Source organism: Polyergus mexicanus, unplaced genomic scaffold (genome assembly GCF_030449975.1).
Source record: "Polyergus mexicanus isolate NDT 795.1 unplaced genomic scaffold, iyPolMexi1.0 SCAF_7, whole genome shotgun sequence".
Lineage (NCBI taxonomy): Eukaryota > Metazoa > Arthropoda > Insecta > Hymenoptera > Formicidae > Polyergus > Polyergus mexicanus.
In genome coordinates, this window is record NW_027223327.1 from 412,044 (window position 1) to 428,982 (window position 16,939).

General features: G+C 38.2%; 1 protein-coding gene across 1 annotated transcript in view; it reads left to right on the forward strand.

The window, feature by feature from the left end:
• Nucleotides 1–2,172: 2,172 nt before the first annotated feature.
• The window catches only part of LOC138934867 (uncharacterized), a 108,300-nt gene continuing 93,533 nt past the window's right edge, over nt 2,173–16,939 (forward strand). Inside the window, 1 exon segment of the mRNA XM_070299009.1 lies at nt 2,173–2,462. Within this exon segment, the coding sequence (XP_070155110.1) occupies nt 2,269–2,462 (194 nt within the window). The 5' untranslated portion in view covers nt 2,173–2,268.

Below are 16,939 nucleotides of genomic sequence, written 5' to 3' on the forward strand. Positions count from 1 at the left end.
TCATTCGCAACGCGTGTTATCGCGGCCTTTATCATTTTTTCGCTAGAGAATTTTGCGAGTTTATCCGTTTAAAACTGATCACCGTTAATAACTTTAATACTTTTTCCTACTCCGTTTGAATTTCTGTCGATGCCGACTCTCCGTGATAATTATCTCGTCGATTATATGTATAATTGTTACTATTATTATCCCTTTTTATCATTTAGATGAAAATAGTCGTATAATCATTTCTTTATCGCATTTAACGGTGTGGGCTCGTTAAAAAAAAAAAAAAAAAGGAAATACTTTGCTTCTATAAATGAACGTGTATTATATGACGCGTGCGCTCCTGAAGAGCAAACGAAACGCGAAAGAAGCTGCAGTCTGCAGCCATGTCCGGTTGTTGATCCGCCTGGTTTGCTGACTACAGCGATGCGTGTGTCGAGCAAATGCGTTCTCGCAGTATACGCCGATGAATGTTGTCTTATGCGATGCAATCGTATGGTCGACACTGGCGTAACATTCGGTGGGTTATACGAGCAATATTTTTTTTCACATACATTCGAAATATTTTGGAAAATCGTCAATCTCTCTTTCGCATTGATTAACTTATTAATCTTTTAATTGAAAAAATAATCTGCATTAACATTATTGAATAACATTATTTAATTGTCCTTTATGCTAAATAACAATGACAGGGATATATCGTTCCTGAGGAAATATTGTTATGCTTATTTTAAATCACACTATGCGTCACGCATTGCTGACGTATGCAGACGGAGGATACGCGCTCCTCCTCTCATTGAGGCTCTTCTTCTATTTCTTCTCTCATCTCCTCCCTTCACAGAGAGAAGTTCTCTCAGTATCGTTCCAAGCGTTCGTCGCGAGGGAACTCGCGAATTTTCAACAATGTGCTCCGACATGTGACGTTTCGCGCGAGGCGCGTCCGATTGACAGCTAAATTTCCTAAAAATTTCGCTGAATGGAAAATAAAACTCAAACTGTATAACGCGATAAAAAAAAAAGAATCGACGGTAATAATTTTCATGGAAGTTAGTATCTAGTTGCGTGAGGAGAATAATTATATATGTAATTATATAAAATTATATAAAAACTAAGTCTCTTGAAAATTTCTTTCGGGATATAAGCCATCAATATTTAATGAGATTAATTTTCTTTGCGATTGTTCCAACTTTATTTCTCGCGAAAGATATTTTTCTTCTCAGGATGATCTCGGAAATTTTATCGCGAATCAAACGCGCGCGATCGAACGTTATCGTGTAACGATCGTTACCAGCTTACAAAGTACGCTGGGCTATGGATCACGAGACGATAAACGTTTTCTGAATATTAAGAATCGTCGAATAATTAGCGCGGTGGGGATCGGGGCTCGGGAAAATTATGGCATTTGTAGCTGAAAAGACATTCCTCGCGTACGTGCTCGCAATTCCGATGAACGGTACGCCATCGATTAAATTTTGCCATTGTTTCGTGCTTGCACAAACGTTGCGCTCATCCCTATCGATCAATTGCCGCTTCTCTTTTACTTTGCTTTTATTCTCCAAATCTTACTTGTGATAGAAATATGCGAATCAAAGCGTGTCGCGTATCAAATTCGTCGTGGCGGAAATTCTGATTAATCGCGAAATGATCTTGAAACTATATACACATTTATACAGAAACACGGAAAGATATTCTTCGTTACTTATTCATGAGAATGAAAAAGGCGAGATATTTGACGGTAAAATACATGTCGCCTGCTCTTTCCATATTTACGGCGTTCAAAAATTGAATTCGCCCTCGCGCGCATCCTCTTTGAATAAAATGTTTCTGACGCGCAGGCAGACGCGGCATGGACCAAAGATCGTTGCAACTTCTCATCCAAGGTTGCTTCCCCCCTCGGTAGTATAACCCTCGGTCGCGCCGGGTGTTTCGAAACTTCATCGACCGACTGCTTTCGGAAGTTCGTTCACGTAAAGAGCACGCGCGCGATATATCACGGACTCTTTCTCTCGATTCCTATATCGTTCTTATCCACCTAGGCCGACCGTCGAGTGTATTTCACTCGGACCTTCTATATCAGGCGGACGTGCTCTCGTCCAAGAGCCAGCGCCAAAGCCGTGTGTTTCCTCTTCTTTTTCGTGCAGATGTCGATACCACACACGCTCGCCGTTCGCCAGAAAATAAGGCAATTCCGAGAATTGTAAAGTAGTAGTAACGGTAGAGAGATAAAAGGAGAAAAAAGTTTGCCAAGAGGATTTTATCGTCGCGTGAAGAGAATCGAACACGATGTCCAAGTGCTGCGGCTGTATCGGCGTCTGCAAAACGATCGAGGCGTATCAGCCGTTAAAGACTCGCACCTATTTGCGTGACATTGTTCACGTATCGTCCGGATACAGCACGGAAATTCTGAGAAGCCCGAGGGATCGTCGTAGGAAGCCTAGTGTTCGTTACGACGTGGTGAGAACACCCGGAAATAGCGGGTAAGGGAGACTCTCTTTTTTTAAAGCTCTAGGGTTTTAGATTTATCGCGATCGGAGGGATAGGGATAGAAATCAATTTAAAAATTTTGTTTTCATAAAAAAGATTTTATTCGCGAGAAAGCTGAAATTTCACGTGAGTTCTTTGAGCTTTCGAGAGCGCCCGTAATTATCGCGTTTACTGATACGAAGCTAAGCGCAAGATTTACAGCGTGCCGTTATTTACCCGGACTGTCTGCGTTTATTCGGTAAACACACACACACACACACACATAAAACCGCTTCCGTATAATATAGACGAAAATGATCTATGATCTTCTTTATCTTTAATGACGTTTTGGAATATTTTTGCTCGCCTCTGCCGAAATATACGGCGCAATCTTGTTTACGGAAGTGTTACGAATATCTTTAATATTTGTCGTCGGAAAACGAATTCGATATTATAATTTACAGCAATATATTGCCTCGCAACGATGGCCATCTTTAAAGCCTGTACAGACTTATCGCGTATCCAGCTTTTACGTGATTTGTAACCCATCCCTGATACAGAATGATGATACACGATACAAGGATACGGATCTATACGCGCTTTTAGAGTTATTCAGAAATAATCAAGTCGCGAAATGCAAAGCAGCGTGAGTCCGCTTCTTGGCGGTTAAAGATTATAAATCTTTAGAATCTAATATATGTTATCATTGGTATATGTTTAAAAAAATTACTATTTTACAGCTTTAATTTCATATTTATAATTTAATTATTTTCATATTTTTTTTATTCCCAACGTTTGCATCATCATGTTTAGCCTCGTTGCTTCCTCTATTCAATACATCAAACTTCAATATGTCGGAAACGCCCTTACGCTATTAGTTCGAAATACAACCTTGCCTTGGCCATCGTTTTGCTTAAACCAATCGTAGCGGAACATGACTGGAATGTCGGACCGAGAATGACACCGGCGAAAATTTTGCGAGCGTTTTCGGAGTGAGCATGAAAGGGGCGTCGTGCAAGGGGGGTAGGGGGGAGGAAGGAGGTGAGCGGAGCAGGGCTGTGCATCGGAGGGCGAGTGCATCTCGTTGAGGGCGGGTAGAAGGTTCAAAGATCACGTGATCGCCGCTCTCGGAGGGGATGACGATGAAGGGAGGAGAGGGTGTGTAGGGGTCTCGTGATTTTTACGCTATCGTAACGGAAGTGCTGTCAGTTCCGCAGGAACTCTCGCGCGATACGAACGTCAGCGGCGAACGATTGTTCTCTCGTGACCGCGTGTGACCGATTGTACCTATATATATATATATTGTATAATCTCGCGTTATAATATCTTTTCTTTTCCGCTTCTTTTGCATTTTTCTTCAAGCTTTTTTACCTTAACACGTAACGTTTTCCCTTCTCCCTCTGTGCTCGTTCCTCGCGATTACCTTTTCTCGTTAATTAATTGTCCAGTATCGAAGTGATATTCTTACGACACGCAATCTGAAAGTGAAGTTATCTCGTACACACGGTACGGAATATACACGGTAATCTAAAACTATCGTGACTTTTTTCATCTACGTTCTATATCGCGTATGATCGCCTCTTTTACGTCAGATAACAATTTGCAAATGTAATTGTTTTTAATTGTTATGTAAAATATAATAAGATTGCTTTTTCTTTGCGCAAAAGTTGCACGATAATACGATTGCATTTCGGTACTGAAAAAGTTGAGGATTAGCTTTGCTACATCGCTAGAAATCGTAATAAAAGCGTGAAAGAATAGAAATTATATAAAGATATTTCAATTGCAGTTTAATTAGCATCGTTCTAAGATACATTCAAGAACAATGGTCTAAAATAAATCTTGTTTTCGTTACCGTTCGCTAACTCATTTCTCTTTTACCGTGTTCAGTATAACGTGCAATTTTCACAGAGAAGCATTTGCAAGCTCGGAAACTCTGTATTGTTAACCTAGCGTCGTTTGCGTTTCAAGATGAAAGTTTTCGGAAATTCAAAGAAATAAAATTTATTTTGCAGCGAAATATTCTCGAATGCATTTCAAAGGTCAAAGTAAAGCTTTCTTTGTAAAGTTGAAATTTTTGCGTCGAAAGGAATATTTAGCCAATGGGAAAGTTTTGCTCTCGAGCTTTAAAGCTATTCATACAAATGCATTATCTACACGTGACATAATCTCCGCGTCTCTCTTTTATCGTCATTAGACCAATTTTGCGCAGCGTAAATAATGCACCATTTCTAGCGAAATTGCCGTTTCCGTAAGAACTCTAATTAATTCCATCGTATCGTGTAATCGGTTCATCGCTGGAGATCACAAGACAGTTTTATGTTCAACTATACTGACTTGCAAGGCTTTGAACTATGAAAATTTCATACATAAACTCGTAAACTCGTCTAATATGTCGAATATTTAATTCATAATGGATAGATGAAAAGTTAACACCGATACATTTCGATTAAATATTCCGTTAGAAAACTATCATCAAGTTTTCTGAGTTTTAATTCGATACGCGGTCGCCATTATCTCAATTTCTGGAGCTTTAAATATATTCAACCATTATCCAATACATATAATTGCTCGCGAGATATAATTACCGGTTATAACGTTTTTGCAAATTATAATATTTCGTTAAATTATATTTATAATTTTATAATGAAATTACATGACTTAGCCTCACTCCTCTCATACAATATATACATTCGTTATGTCGAATTGAAACGCTTGAAATATAATCCTGATCGTATTCCTTTGCCGTTGACTTTTACAATTTATTTATTTTAATTAACACTCGCTATCGTATATTTAGTGTTAATGGCATCTAACGGCGTTCCCTTTTTTATTTGCAATTTCGCGCATGTTCGTTAGACACTTGCTTCTTTTTTTCCATCGCGTCCCGCTAACGAACGTTATTTCACGTTATATCGCAGGCCGCGAAAGTGAATAAGTCGTCTACGAAGTTCACGCATGTCTCGCGTGCATGCGTGTGCATACATACATACATGCCAACGTGCCTCGTGCGTTTGACGCGGCTGTCGACCACGAGGCGATCGACCGCGGTAAATTCCTTTAATTGCTGTCGAGCAGGGACATCGATCGTACGATCGATTCTCTCCTACTTTGTACGCTGGATACCAAATGGAGGTGAGAGGAATTGTCGGAATATTGATTGGAGGGGAGGTCCCGTTCCGATATCGTCTGAGCATTTCCAAGATATGTAGCGACCGATGAAACACTTTCAAAGTGTCTTGAAGATATACGGATTGATTTTAATATTAATTCTATATTCTAAAAATTCTCAACATATGTAGTAATGTAAAATGACAATAGTATATATGTTAGAAAAAAAAAAAAATGTATTTAATCTCTTTTATTGACGTGTGTATAAAATTTTTCAATAGTTTTTGCTTATAAAATTTGTTTGTATAAATTTATTCTATATAGCTTAGCTTGTCGTTACTCTAAATATTGAAATTTAATTCCAGCTGTTTAGCGCTGCCACCGATATTACCTTGCCGACATGATATATGTATACATTAGATTGCGATCGGCAATATGTACGTTATTCACTTTAAGATTTAATCGCGTATTTCATTCAAATAAATTATGCATTAAATTATTTTTACCATTTTTACAAAGATATTTCGCGACGAAATAATTATATACCGAAATGCGTTTGTCTCTTTAATTAATGGGAATGCGTTAGTCACTAATTAAATTATAGCGGCTAGGAGTGATGAAGTTTCGCAATCGAATGTGTTTCGCAGCGTTGAATTAAGGGATGATAAATATTTAGACTGTCAAGGATACGGTCGGTTTAGTAGATTCGAAAGGACCAACTTAAATATCGGATTTTTATCGTTCAATTAGTTCGGCCTCCATTTTATCGTGCTCAATCGATAACATGACGGGGATTGAAATCGGTATAAACGAGCGACCATTTGTTCGAACAACAACGGGATCTATCAAGCAGCAGCAGCAGCGCGCTATTGCCATTTTCAGCTGAGTCCACGCGAAATAATTTCGCGTATTCGTTGAGAGCAAACGAAACAGTCCGGAAACGCGTCTGCGAAATTTATTTTGCTCCATGTAATCCGCTCGGCGAACCTTTATTCATGTATAAATATATACGAACGGTAAGATTGTCGATTGTCCTAAATATATAGGGACACTTTCATAATTTTGAGATCTCGACTCGCCAAATCATGACTCTCCCAATTTTTGCTCATTCGGAAAAGTTCTTCTAATTTGAAAAAGCGAGCAGCTTTGGATTCGAGCGAGGCGAGGGAAGTGATTACTTAAAAACTTTAATTATAATAAGAATTAAAAAGTTTCAGGCGAATTAAAGTTAATGAAAAAATGGCTAAACTTATCAGTTTACCCCATAGATAATTGTCATTATTCTTTTTCTCATCGCGGATATGTATTGTTCTTGAAGAACGAAAAGTTCCAATCATCTTGATAAGAATTAATATCGATCGATATATTGAAAATATCGTCCGATATCGAGCTTATATCGGCTACGGATGATTATGGCAATTTCAAGTATGAAAAGTTCGTCCTTGGAATAAAAGTGGTTCGTCGGATTAGTAATCTTGATGATGAAAAGGAAGGAAGGTGGAAAAAAGGAGGTAGCGAAGGAGGCACCGCGAGATGAATGTCGAATGTATTTCCATCGTGAAAGGAAGACCACGAGGTCGAGTTTTGTCCAAGTAAATCGCAAAAACTGGAGCAACCTTACATTCGGATTTTCTCATCTTTTTCGCGCGCGAAATGTTTTTTTTTTCTCCCCCTCCCATTATGGATTTCGCGTATGTCGCGAATCATTAAATCCCTTTTCCGCTTCTCGTCGCGACGACTTTTTTATACCTCGCTCGAACATTTGTTTTCGACTTTGTGCGCGCACAATGCTGTTGCGTCATTCATTACGGGAAATTTTCCGAGAGTTAAATCGATTTACGGTGGACCAGCAGCGAGATGTTTCGAATAAGTTAAAGTGGAAATGGGAATTGTCGTAGCTCTCGATTATCTCGATTCGCCGCGAAAACTAACGAGAAGCCGAGTCGCTCTGTGGTCTAATCTCGCGTAGTATGATTTAAACATGTTTTATCTTCTTTCTGGGAGACCGCTTCCATAAAATGCAATTTTCACAGCCCTTGTCCTGTTATTTCGTCTTACGATGCGAAAAACTTTAGCGTAAAATTTTTTGTGTGTAACTAGTCGCGCCTCAACGAAACTTGGGCAAATTTTATATCCTCCTCTCGACAGAAATGTAAGTTACTCCAAAGCATAAATCTCGCGAGTATATCTTGTCAACACTCTAGTCTTATCGTCACAAATAACGCTAATGTAATTTGATAAATATATAATATAATGCCAATTTAAATCCTATCCGAGACTCGTAAGATTCATCGTACGAATTTTTATAAATTTTTGTACGAGCTTGCAAAAATTCTGTTGCTTAACAAATAATCGATCGATAAATATATTGACAGTCAAATCCCGAATTAAATTTCTATTTATTAGAGAGCTTAGTTTAGCAAGATTCTTCATTTTATTATTAAATAATCGCAATTATGTTTTAATGCGGATATTAAAAAGATTTTTTGAAAATTACTTTTTTCAATTCGATCATCGAAATATGTGGCTAAAGAGATACTCGATAAATCTGCTATCTAATATATCCCGCATTTTATACGCCCGCGATGTTTAGCCGAGTGTTTAGAGGGGACCTATTTATTTTCATCCTAGCTCGTGGCAATTAGTTACAATTTTCAGTAATGCGGAAAAATGAACAACCACGTGGTCGATATAAAACCAAGGCGGCGCGTGTGACTTATGAAGACGAACGAGCAGATACAGGACGGCATATTGTGATTTATTATTAAATACGATGGATAATTAATAACGATGGTCGCGATTTCTATGCGAGTACTGATCGCGCCTAACTCTCTTTAACCCTTCTTTCTTTCGCCTCTGAGGTACCGTAAATTATATTTAATCTCTCTTCGAACTTTCTTAAAATATAAAATGCAAATAGTGCGCGTCACACTTTCATATCGTGCATCTCTATATGAATTTATTCACTATACTTATATTTTTCAGAGTTTGATAATTATGATCGATATACTTTTCACTATTCGCATCGTTATCCATTTTTTTTTTTTTTTACATCTTGCTTCTCGCACGTATATACTTTTTTTTATTTATTCCACTAATTGATTTATACGTATAAAATATGTGGAGAAAAAAATAGTGGATGGAATATACAATGCATAACGTAACAATACTTTGTGCGATGCAGATTGCATTATGCCGTAATCTCCTTCGTACATTATCGGGCATTAGGGAATTATCATAGTTGGTTATCCTCTCGATCGGAACGATATCGTGCGACTCCTACATCGCCGGAATTCTCGTACAGAGCGCATCTTCGTCGTGCCTAATTTAATCGCAGCTCAGCTTCAATCCCATTTCGAGAAATGGAAAGCTCCCATCAATATGCGACATTCCCGCAATGTTCCCTGCAAATTTTCCTCGCGAATCCACTCGTCGTGCGACACAGAAATATTAAACTCAATTAATGTTCGGATTCTTTTCGATCGCACGTGTTTGGATGTGTGCGCTGGCGAATCTCAAACGCATGATTGTTAAAAAAAGGCGAGAATATTTATTACGATATTATTATTTTTATAAAACGAGATTTTCTCCAACGGGAATAGAGAGATCTCAAGGGATAATCAATTTTCATTCGATCGTATGATACAAGTTGATATTTCAAGCCGAATAAACAGTAATAATTTGTCTTTTTGCCGATTTTTCTATGCGCCTTTAATGACGTTGTGTCAAACTGAGCGCGCTGCATCGGTTTATTAATATCATTGAAATTTCTCATTCAGGAATGATCGTGCGGCTTTTTGCGAGATTACAAACGGTCTGGATTTAACGGTTTCGCCGTTCCTCACAATCGTCTTTAAAGCGCCGTTATCGTTTTATGTATCCAAGCTTTGTATTGTGAGATCCGTCGAGAAATAATATTCTTTTCTTCTTCAATATATATCCGTAATATCCTTCTCTTTACTGGCTCTTCTGCTGACTGTATTCAATCTTGATAATGCTTTGGTTGTTGCAATGGGATTGAATCATGATATTAAATCTGTAAATTTAGATTTTTTTGATTAAGAATATACGAATATATGCTTTTTATAATATAGGACTCTAACAAAATGAAACTCGTCAAAAATTTTGCACATTGTAATTTTTGAGTAATATACAATATTACTATGCTAATATTTAATAGAAAGAGTTAATAATTACCGTTACAGACCGTCTAAATCGTAAAATGAACATTTAATATGACTAGTTTCTGTCTACACGTTTCGTCGATACATTTTCACGGTGGATAAATACGTAAATGAAATTATTCCACGGGGTATACGGGGTTATAAACGAAGATCTTTCATCTTCCTGCGGCGTTTGATTTACATCCTTACCTACGTCGATACCGAGCCACGTTGTATGCTCCTTGGGGAAAGGACCTTAATAGAAATAACAGAGCATGAATATATCGAGATATCGATCTTGTTGCAATCGTCAGGAAATGCATTTCAGCTTTATCTTTAATAATAAAGATATGACGTATAGCGCGTTTGATGTCTCCGTCAGCTCTCCTTTGAAAAGCCCTTTTGTAAGACGCCAACGAGATAAACAGATTCACGCGAAAAAACCATCACACCGAGGATGATAAAAAGAATTGCTGCTGAGATGGGTTTTCTTTTCTCGCTACTTACCCGCCATTTTTCTCGCCGTTTACGAGCCGTTTGAGCGAAACGCTTTTAGGAACCATCATTCGTTTTAGGACCAAGTCTCGCATCCATTTTCCGTTTAAGTTGGTTGGATTAAGTGAGTCGCGTTACGATCTGAGCATGCGGCGCGGCGTATAGATGGAATTAGATCAAAATATTGATACCGATCGATAGTATCATTTGATAGAGATTCGATACGGATCGGTGTTCGTTTCACGAGCGATTGGAAATTAGAGCCTTTCTCGTTTTGAATCGCGAGGTCGGATAGTACGGACTTTCCAGATTTCGCCATGCGCGAGGGATGATCGGGTTGACCGTTATTGCTGTTGAAAAGCTGGCTGATCTTCTTACGGTTTCTCAAGATAGAAGCTGAATGCGAGATGTCGCTTTCCAGACTCTCTGGAGAAGATCTCTGATTTCTTTCGCTTCGATGTATCGTAGCAACTTCGCTTAATATCAGATCAGCAAATCGCTTCCGATTTTTCTCGAAAGGATTGGTGCTTACTCGCATGTTTGAAATTTAAATAAGACTGATATAATATGTATATAACAGTTATAATATTATTCAAAAAATAATTATAAATGTTAAATAATTATGTATTCCGAATTCATGAATCGAGAATATAAACTGATTTTTATAAGAATATTTTCGATTGAAAATATTCTAGACGAAAATTATCGGATGACAAGCGGAACCGCGCTTTTGTGTCGCGACCGGAGACATTCGCGTTTTCGTTTCTCGCTTAGCTGATTGCACCTTCGGTAAAGAAACTTTTGTTCGAGTCCGGCGTACATCCCTGTCGTCTGTCCCCAGGGTAACTTTATTACTCGTAACGATCGCTCCAAACTAACTACGTACATACGTTCAAACAACGGCGGAGGCTGCCAAGCGTATCGGCGCGGGGATTAATGAAACTGGCTGCGCGTTTGTTGGCAGCGTCGTTATTAACTACCGCGTTGTGTGTCCTTGGTAAACGAAGCTCGGAACCATGTAATGATAATTAATCGCTAAAACGCGATCAATTTTCATTACAAGCCGCACCGAGCAACGATTACAGATACGAGGAATCGGTCGACCGAATCGCATGAACCAATTGACGAAAAAAAAAATTCTCTCTTCGCTGTTTGCTCAGTAGAAATTATATTCTCGTTTTTTTTTTGTTTTTTTTTTAAGGATGTATAACGCTCGACAATTGTTGAGTTAATCGAGAAACAAATACTGATTAGCATAGAAACGATTGGAAGTACGCGTCAAATCCCGATCACGTTGATCGGGATCAAACGAGATTACCTTCACCTGTTTTTTTTTTCTATTTTCTGCATTTTTGTAACGCGCCAGGCAGATTTGTCGTCGTTTCCATGCAAATTTCTTTAAGCGTTGAATTACAGGTACAATAATCGAAATGGAATATAAGCGAACGTATAGTTTTGTTTTGTAGATTAATTCCATAGATTACTTTCGTAGATAAATTCGAATAATAACGATATTGTTTTACAGCGCAAAACGCCGATATCTGCATCCTTGAAAGATTCGCATGTTATGCTTATGCATTTTTATAGGCACACAATTGTGCCACGTGATAATTTTATCTTGGCTTCTTTTATTCTTGACTTCGTAGTACGTTATCAGTATTAACGTTTGCGCCGTCTATAATTCTTTATGACGTCCATAATCGGTGCAATATTGCAATATCTCTCGCATTCTCGCGTGTCTTTTTTTACGAGCTACTACGAAGTTACAAAAGGCAGGTACGACCGGTGCACTGTGGCAATCGTTCAAGATTTCGTTTAATAGTAAAACGATAACCAATGAGATATGCATCCGAACGTTTTCATCTTCATTCTGCTTGTATTCGGAATTATTTTGTCGTCATTTTGGCACTACAACGACGCGATGCTCCTGCCGCACTCGAGAGCCAAACGAGATACCATATATATAATAACGGATCGGCCAAAGAAATACAAGCATCATCGTATTATCTTGATCAGGGAAAAACCGGCGAAAGAGACCGAAATTTATTTTACGCACTGAGAAGAAATTTCGACGCGATTTCGCATCGATTTCGCCATGCACCTACATCCGCTAAGAAAAATCCTCGTCATAAATCAAGCGCAGAAGGAGAAACATCTATTTAAGCTCTTGAAGAAGGATCGAAGCGTCTTGTCGTACGTGAGGGATGATGTTGCTCAAGAGGATGGTGTTGCTTTGACAGCGACATTCAGAAACGAAAATATAAAGTGTCATATAAATTGTGCGCGTTCAGTTTGTGTGTCACATTTGCCGGCTATAATCTTATAAAATATCCGCTGCGCTAAGATTAAATTTTCAAAACATCCGCTTTTTAATTTACGCGAATGTGAATCTGAATACGACTCGTCCTCGGAGAAGCTTAAGATTATCGGTACTCTCTTTCACAAAGATAATATACATGGCACAAATACCAAGTCTACATACTGTGAAATTGCTTTTCGGGGACTGCTTTTAAAAATACATCTTCCATAATATTCATTGACTTTTACTTTTAAGCGTTCTTCTGTCAGAGTTTTGCAGCGATCGGGATAAGTTACAGTCCGATACGGTGAAGGAAATGCTAACACGATCGCGGAAAATCGCGCATTATAATATATGCATTCGCGCCGGTGGGCAGAGGCAACGTCTTACCTTGACCGAGCACTTCCGGTTTTTCCCTCGCTGTCTACACGCTGTTGCGTAAGCGTCTCTCGCGCGATGCGTTCGCGCGCGTGCTTCTCTCCTGTCGCGGCTACGCAAACGCCTCGCCGCTCTCGCTCATTAAGCGAAATGAACGCGCAATTTCGAGTCTAAGAAAGTGAGACGCGTTTGTGCAGCATTATCATAATGGCGAGTTGCATCCGTGGCATGTTGTACCTCGCGAACGATCGAAAGAGCATGGCAATAATAATCTTGTACTTTTGACAGAAAGTCGATTATTCGTTAAACGCCGTAAATTAATTGCATTTGTGTTTGATTTGCGCATCTTTGAGACAATATTAATATTCATAGAATAAAGATGATAATAAGAGAATATTTGCAATATTTGGTTTATATATTATTATTCGAACATCGATTAACGATCGACGTTAATCACATGATTACTGTTTGTACGAGTAATTCCTTGATGATTTTATTGAATCAATATTATATTGCCTTTAATCGTAAAAATATGTACATTTGAACATTGTCATTTGTAAAAATGTTATTTAGAAAGAATTCATGTAAATTTTGATAACAGAAAATTTTGTTATCTATAGATAAATCGAATGCAACGTAAAGCAAATATTCTATTGTATCTAGAACAGATCGAGTCGGATATGACACACAATTTGCTATTGCAATATGTATCACTTTTACTAAAAATAAGTGGAATATATAAAGGTCAAGACAGACAGATTATACAAGTATACGTATACGTATTTTCGGCCGGATATTTATTCATTTCCGGCAATCTTGGCCTCTTTTCTCGGTAATTAATTTTAGCCAGTCGCTTCAGGCCACCTAGCAGGTAGAATTCATCAATTGATTCGCTTCTCATAAACCATGTACACATCACAAGATCATGTAAATTCACCGTCAATAAGCAGATATCGAATGACGCGGAATTCTACTTGCCGGCGAAAAGTATAGAGACTTTATTTAATAAATGCATTTTCCTATTCCTTTATGCGTCTTTATATTATGCGAGAGTCGATCGTTGTTTTATGAATCTTTTTTTATTGTAAATATACTTTAAAGTCTTCTCTCTCTTTCTTTGTACTCCTTGTATATAGAAATGTTTTTTTCACCTTTTTCATAGACTTGTCAACTTTGATATCGCTTCAATATATGCGACCCCTTATATTAATACTAAAATTCATAATATACTATAATTTTTAAGACACACAAGTTCTAATGCAGAAGAGATTTTGTTTAAATATCTGTCGCACACATCCCGCAACATAGGTCTTCTATACTTTTTTAGCAGCGGTTCTTTTTTCGCGATAGCTGTTTTCCGGATTGATTCTTGCAGTATCATGCAGAGAAACACGTCGGTATGCGGAATTCGCGGCACGCGAACGTAATTTATGACAAATTATGGTACGGTGCTGTCGATTTCGTTACAGACAGTTTGACTAAAGTTCGGTAATCTTGCGGCAAAAGTCGGAACAACCTTGCGCTGACTCGGAATTCGCGGATTCGCGGGCAAAAGACGCAGCGCGGTCTATTTTCCCCTGACGGGAATTCCGCGAGAGTTTCGAGTGTCCCGAGACGTCATTTATGAATGTCACTCGAAACTTTAATCGTTTCGTCTAAGAAGAAATTTGCACGCCGCCGCTGACGAGGCGAATTGCGTTCGAGGAAAACGTGCGGTGCGACGCAAGATGCTCGCGAGATGAGACGGAAATGCTCAATTGCTACTTCTGATTTGGATAATTGAAAACTTGGGAGACATTTCAAAATATCGCACCGAGGAGAAAGATAACAAGTCGATAATATTTCATAAAAATCTCGTAAATTGAAGAGTTTTTAAAAAACGATGGCATATAAAACTGCAAAATTTGCACGATTTACGTCAAAAAGCGAACCATGTTATTACGCGATTTTTGATTGTTCGGGAGCTCACGTTCGGGGACGTTCGCGGCACAAGGAACACAGAACCGTCTAATCATTGATTGAAAAACGATTGGTACAAGATCGATCGAAGTCGATTATAAAACATCTAGGCATTAATCGTTTCACTTAATTCTACGCTAATATACGGCGTGGAGCGCCGCCGAGAAATCTGCAAGTCGTAGCAGACCATTTCTAAAGGATCCCTTAGTCGCGTCTTCGAATTAGGACAAGCAAAATCTCTTCGGCTCTTACATCCGGCAACCTGTCCGTAAACTTTGTTTGCTTTGTCTTGTTGCGAGAAACGTCTCGTCTGGGAGCGAAGAAAATAAATGTCTGTGAAACGACGTATATATATCTAACACCGTTTCGATCTCTTGCATTGCCTATTTACCATATATATTTATGATTAATATTACATTTCGGAAACACAAATTAATTATTAACCGTATTTCGTTAAACTTTCGTGCATTCGAAATGATTGCGCGAAGATGCAATAATTAATTTGTATTTCCGAAACGTAATATTAATCACATCGTCCTGGATATTTATCGGATTAAAAATAGCAAACTAAATAAGCAACGGCAAATTACGCACGTTCAATCAAAATGCAAATGCATTTTCAGATATAAATTTTTAATGGGAAAGTTTTTTTTCGATTTTAGGTAAATAAACGAAATTATTCTCGTTGTGATTATCATTATTTATTCATTCATTAAATTATTCGCTATTATTGTATTCTATAGAATCGTGCCATATTGTTATCGTAAAAAAAAAAAAAAAAAGTTTTGTTTAAAAGATTGCGAATAATGTTATATCGATCCTTAAAATTTGACGGAGAGATTTTTCTTAATTCACGTAAAATAGCAACTCTCTCCTTTTGTGATCGAAGGTGAAAAATTGCGCGACAAAAGTTGGATAAAACTTTGGCCAATATCCTTAAAGAAATTTAAAGGCGCGAGCAATTTTTATCAAACAGGATCAACATCCTAGCAACTCGGTATTGGAAGATAGGAAGATTTCTTTTCGTTACACGGGTGCATAATACCGCACGCGCCAAGCTCTCTCATTGGAATTTATCCGACCGACCTAAAAACCATTCTCCGCCTAGTAATCTTGATGCGCGCGAAAACGCAAGGTGAGCAATATTGCGATGTGTAAGACGTGCAACTCGGCAGATGGTCGGGGCGTTTTCCATCTCCCTGGTGTGATACATTATATTTTTGAGCGGCCCTTTAGGACACTCGAGAAGCTTGCGTTATCGATCGAATATTACGCGGAAGCGCGTAAATTTTAGAAACATTTTTGTGCAAGATATTTTCGCTTCTTTGTATAAAATTTTTGTAGACTTTCTGGCGGCAAATATATGTTTTTCTAAAGTATAGTGTATTATTGTTATACTTTAAAATTTTCATTAAACGATCTTATAAAATCAACTGTTTGTAGGTATATCATAATCGCGGGCAGGAAGTTTGTTTAGTGACGAGATAAATGAACGTTCCTTAATCTCGATTCGTCGCTTTACTTAACGATATGTCATCCGCGTCAGCTTATCATCGGTCGCATAAGAATCGCACGGTCGGAGAAACTTGCTAGGCTCGTAGCATTAGAAAGAAAGATTCGTAACGCCATGGAAGTTGTAAATGGCAAACTGCGCGACGCCGATATATAGCTTTATAGAGATCACAGAATATGGAAGAAAATTGTAAATTCTTTTTATCGTAACGCGAAACTTTTTCCACGAATCGTAAGCGCGCCCGGTGAATATTTTCTCGACAGTATCTTGACAGAGTGAGATGAAATTAATTTTGAATTATACGATGAATATATATACATGGAGTAAAAATATAAATTATAGTGCGCGCGATGCGCATCTATTATTTATAATAAAATTCTTAGGTGAAACCTTCTCTCTTATCTTGGAAAAATTTTTCAACGTAATTAACAGCGAGCTAAGGCGCCTTTAACAAATCGTTAAGAGACTTACTTTTGCGTCAAAGTTCTCGTGAGAACTTGAGTTCGGAAGCAATTACAACCTTCGGTTAGCGGAGTCTTTTTTTCGAGGCAGGAATTGTCAAAGTTTCGCTTC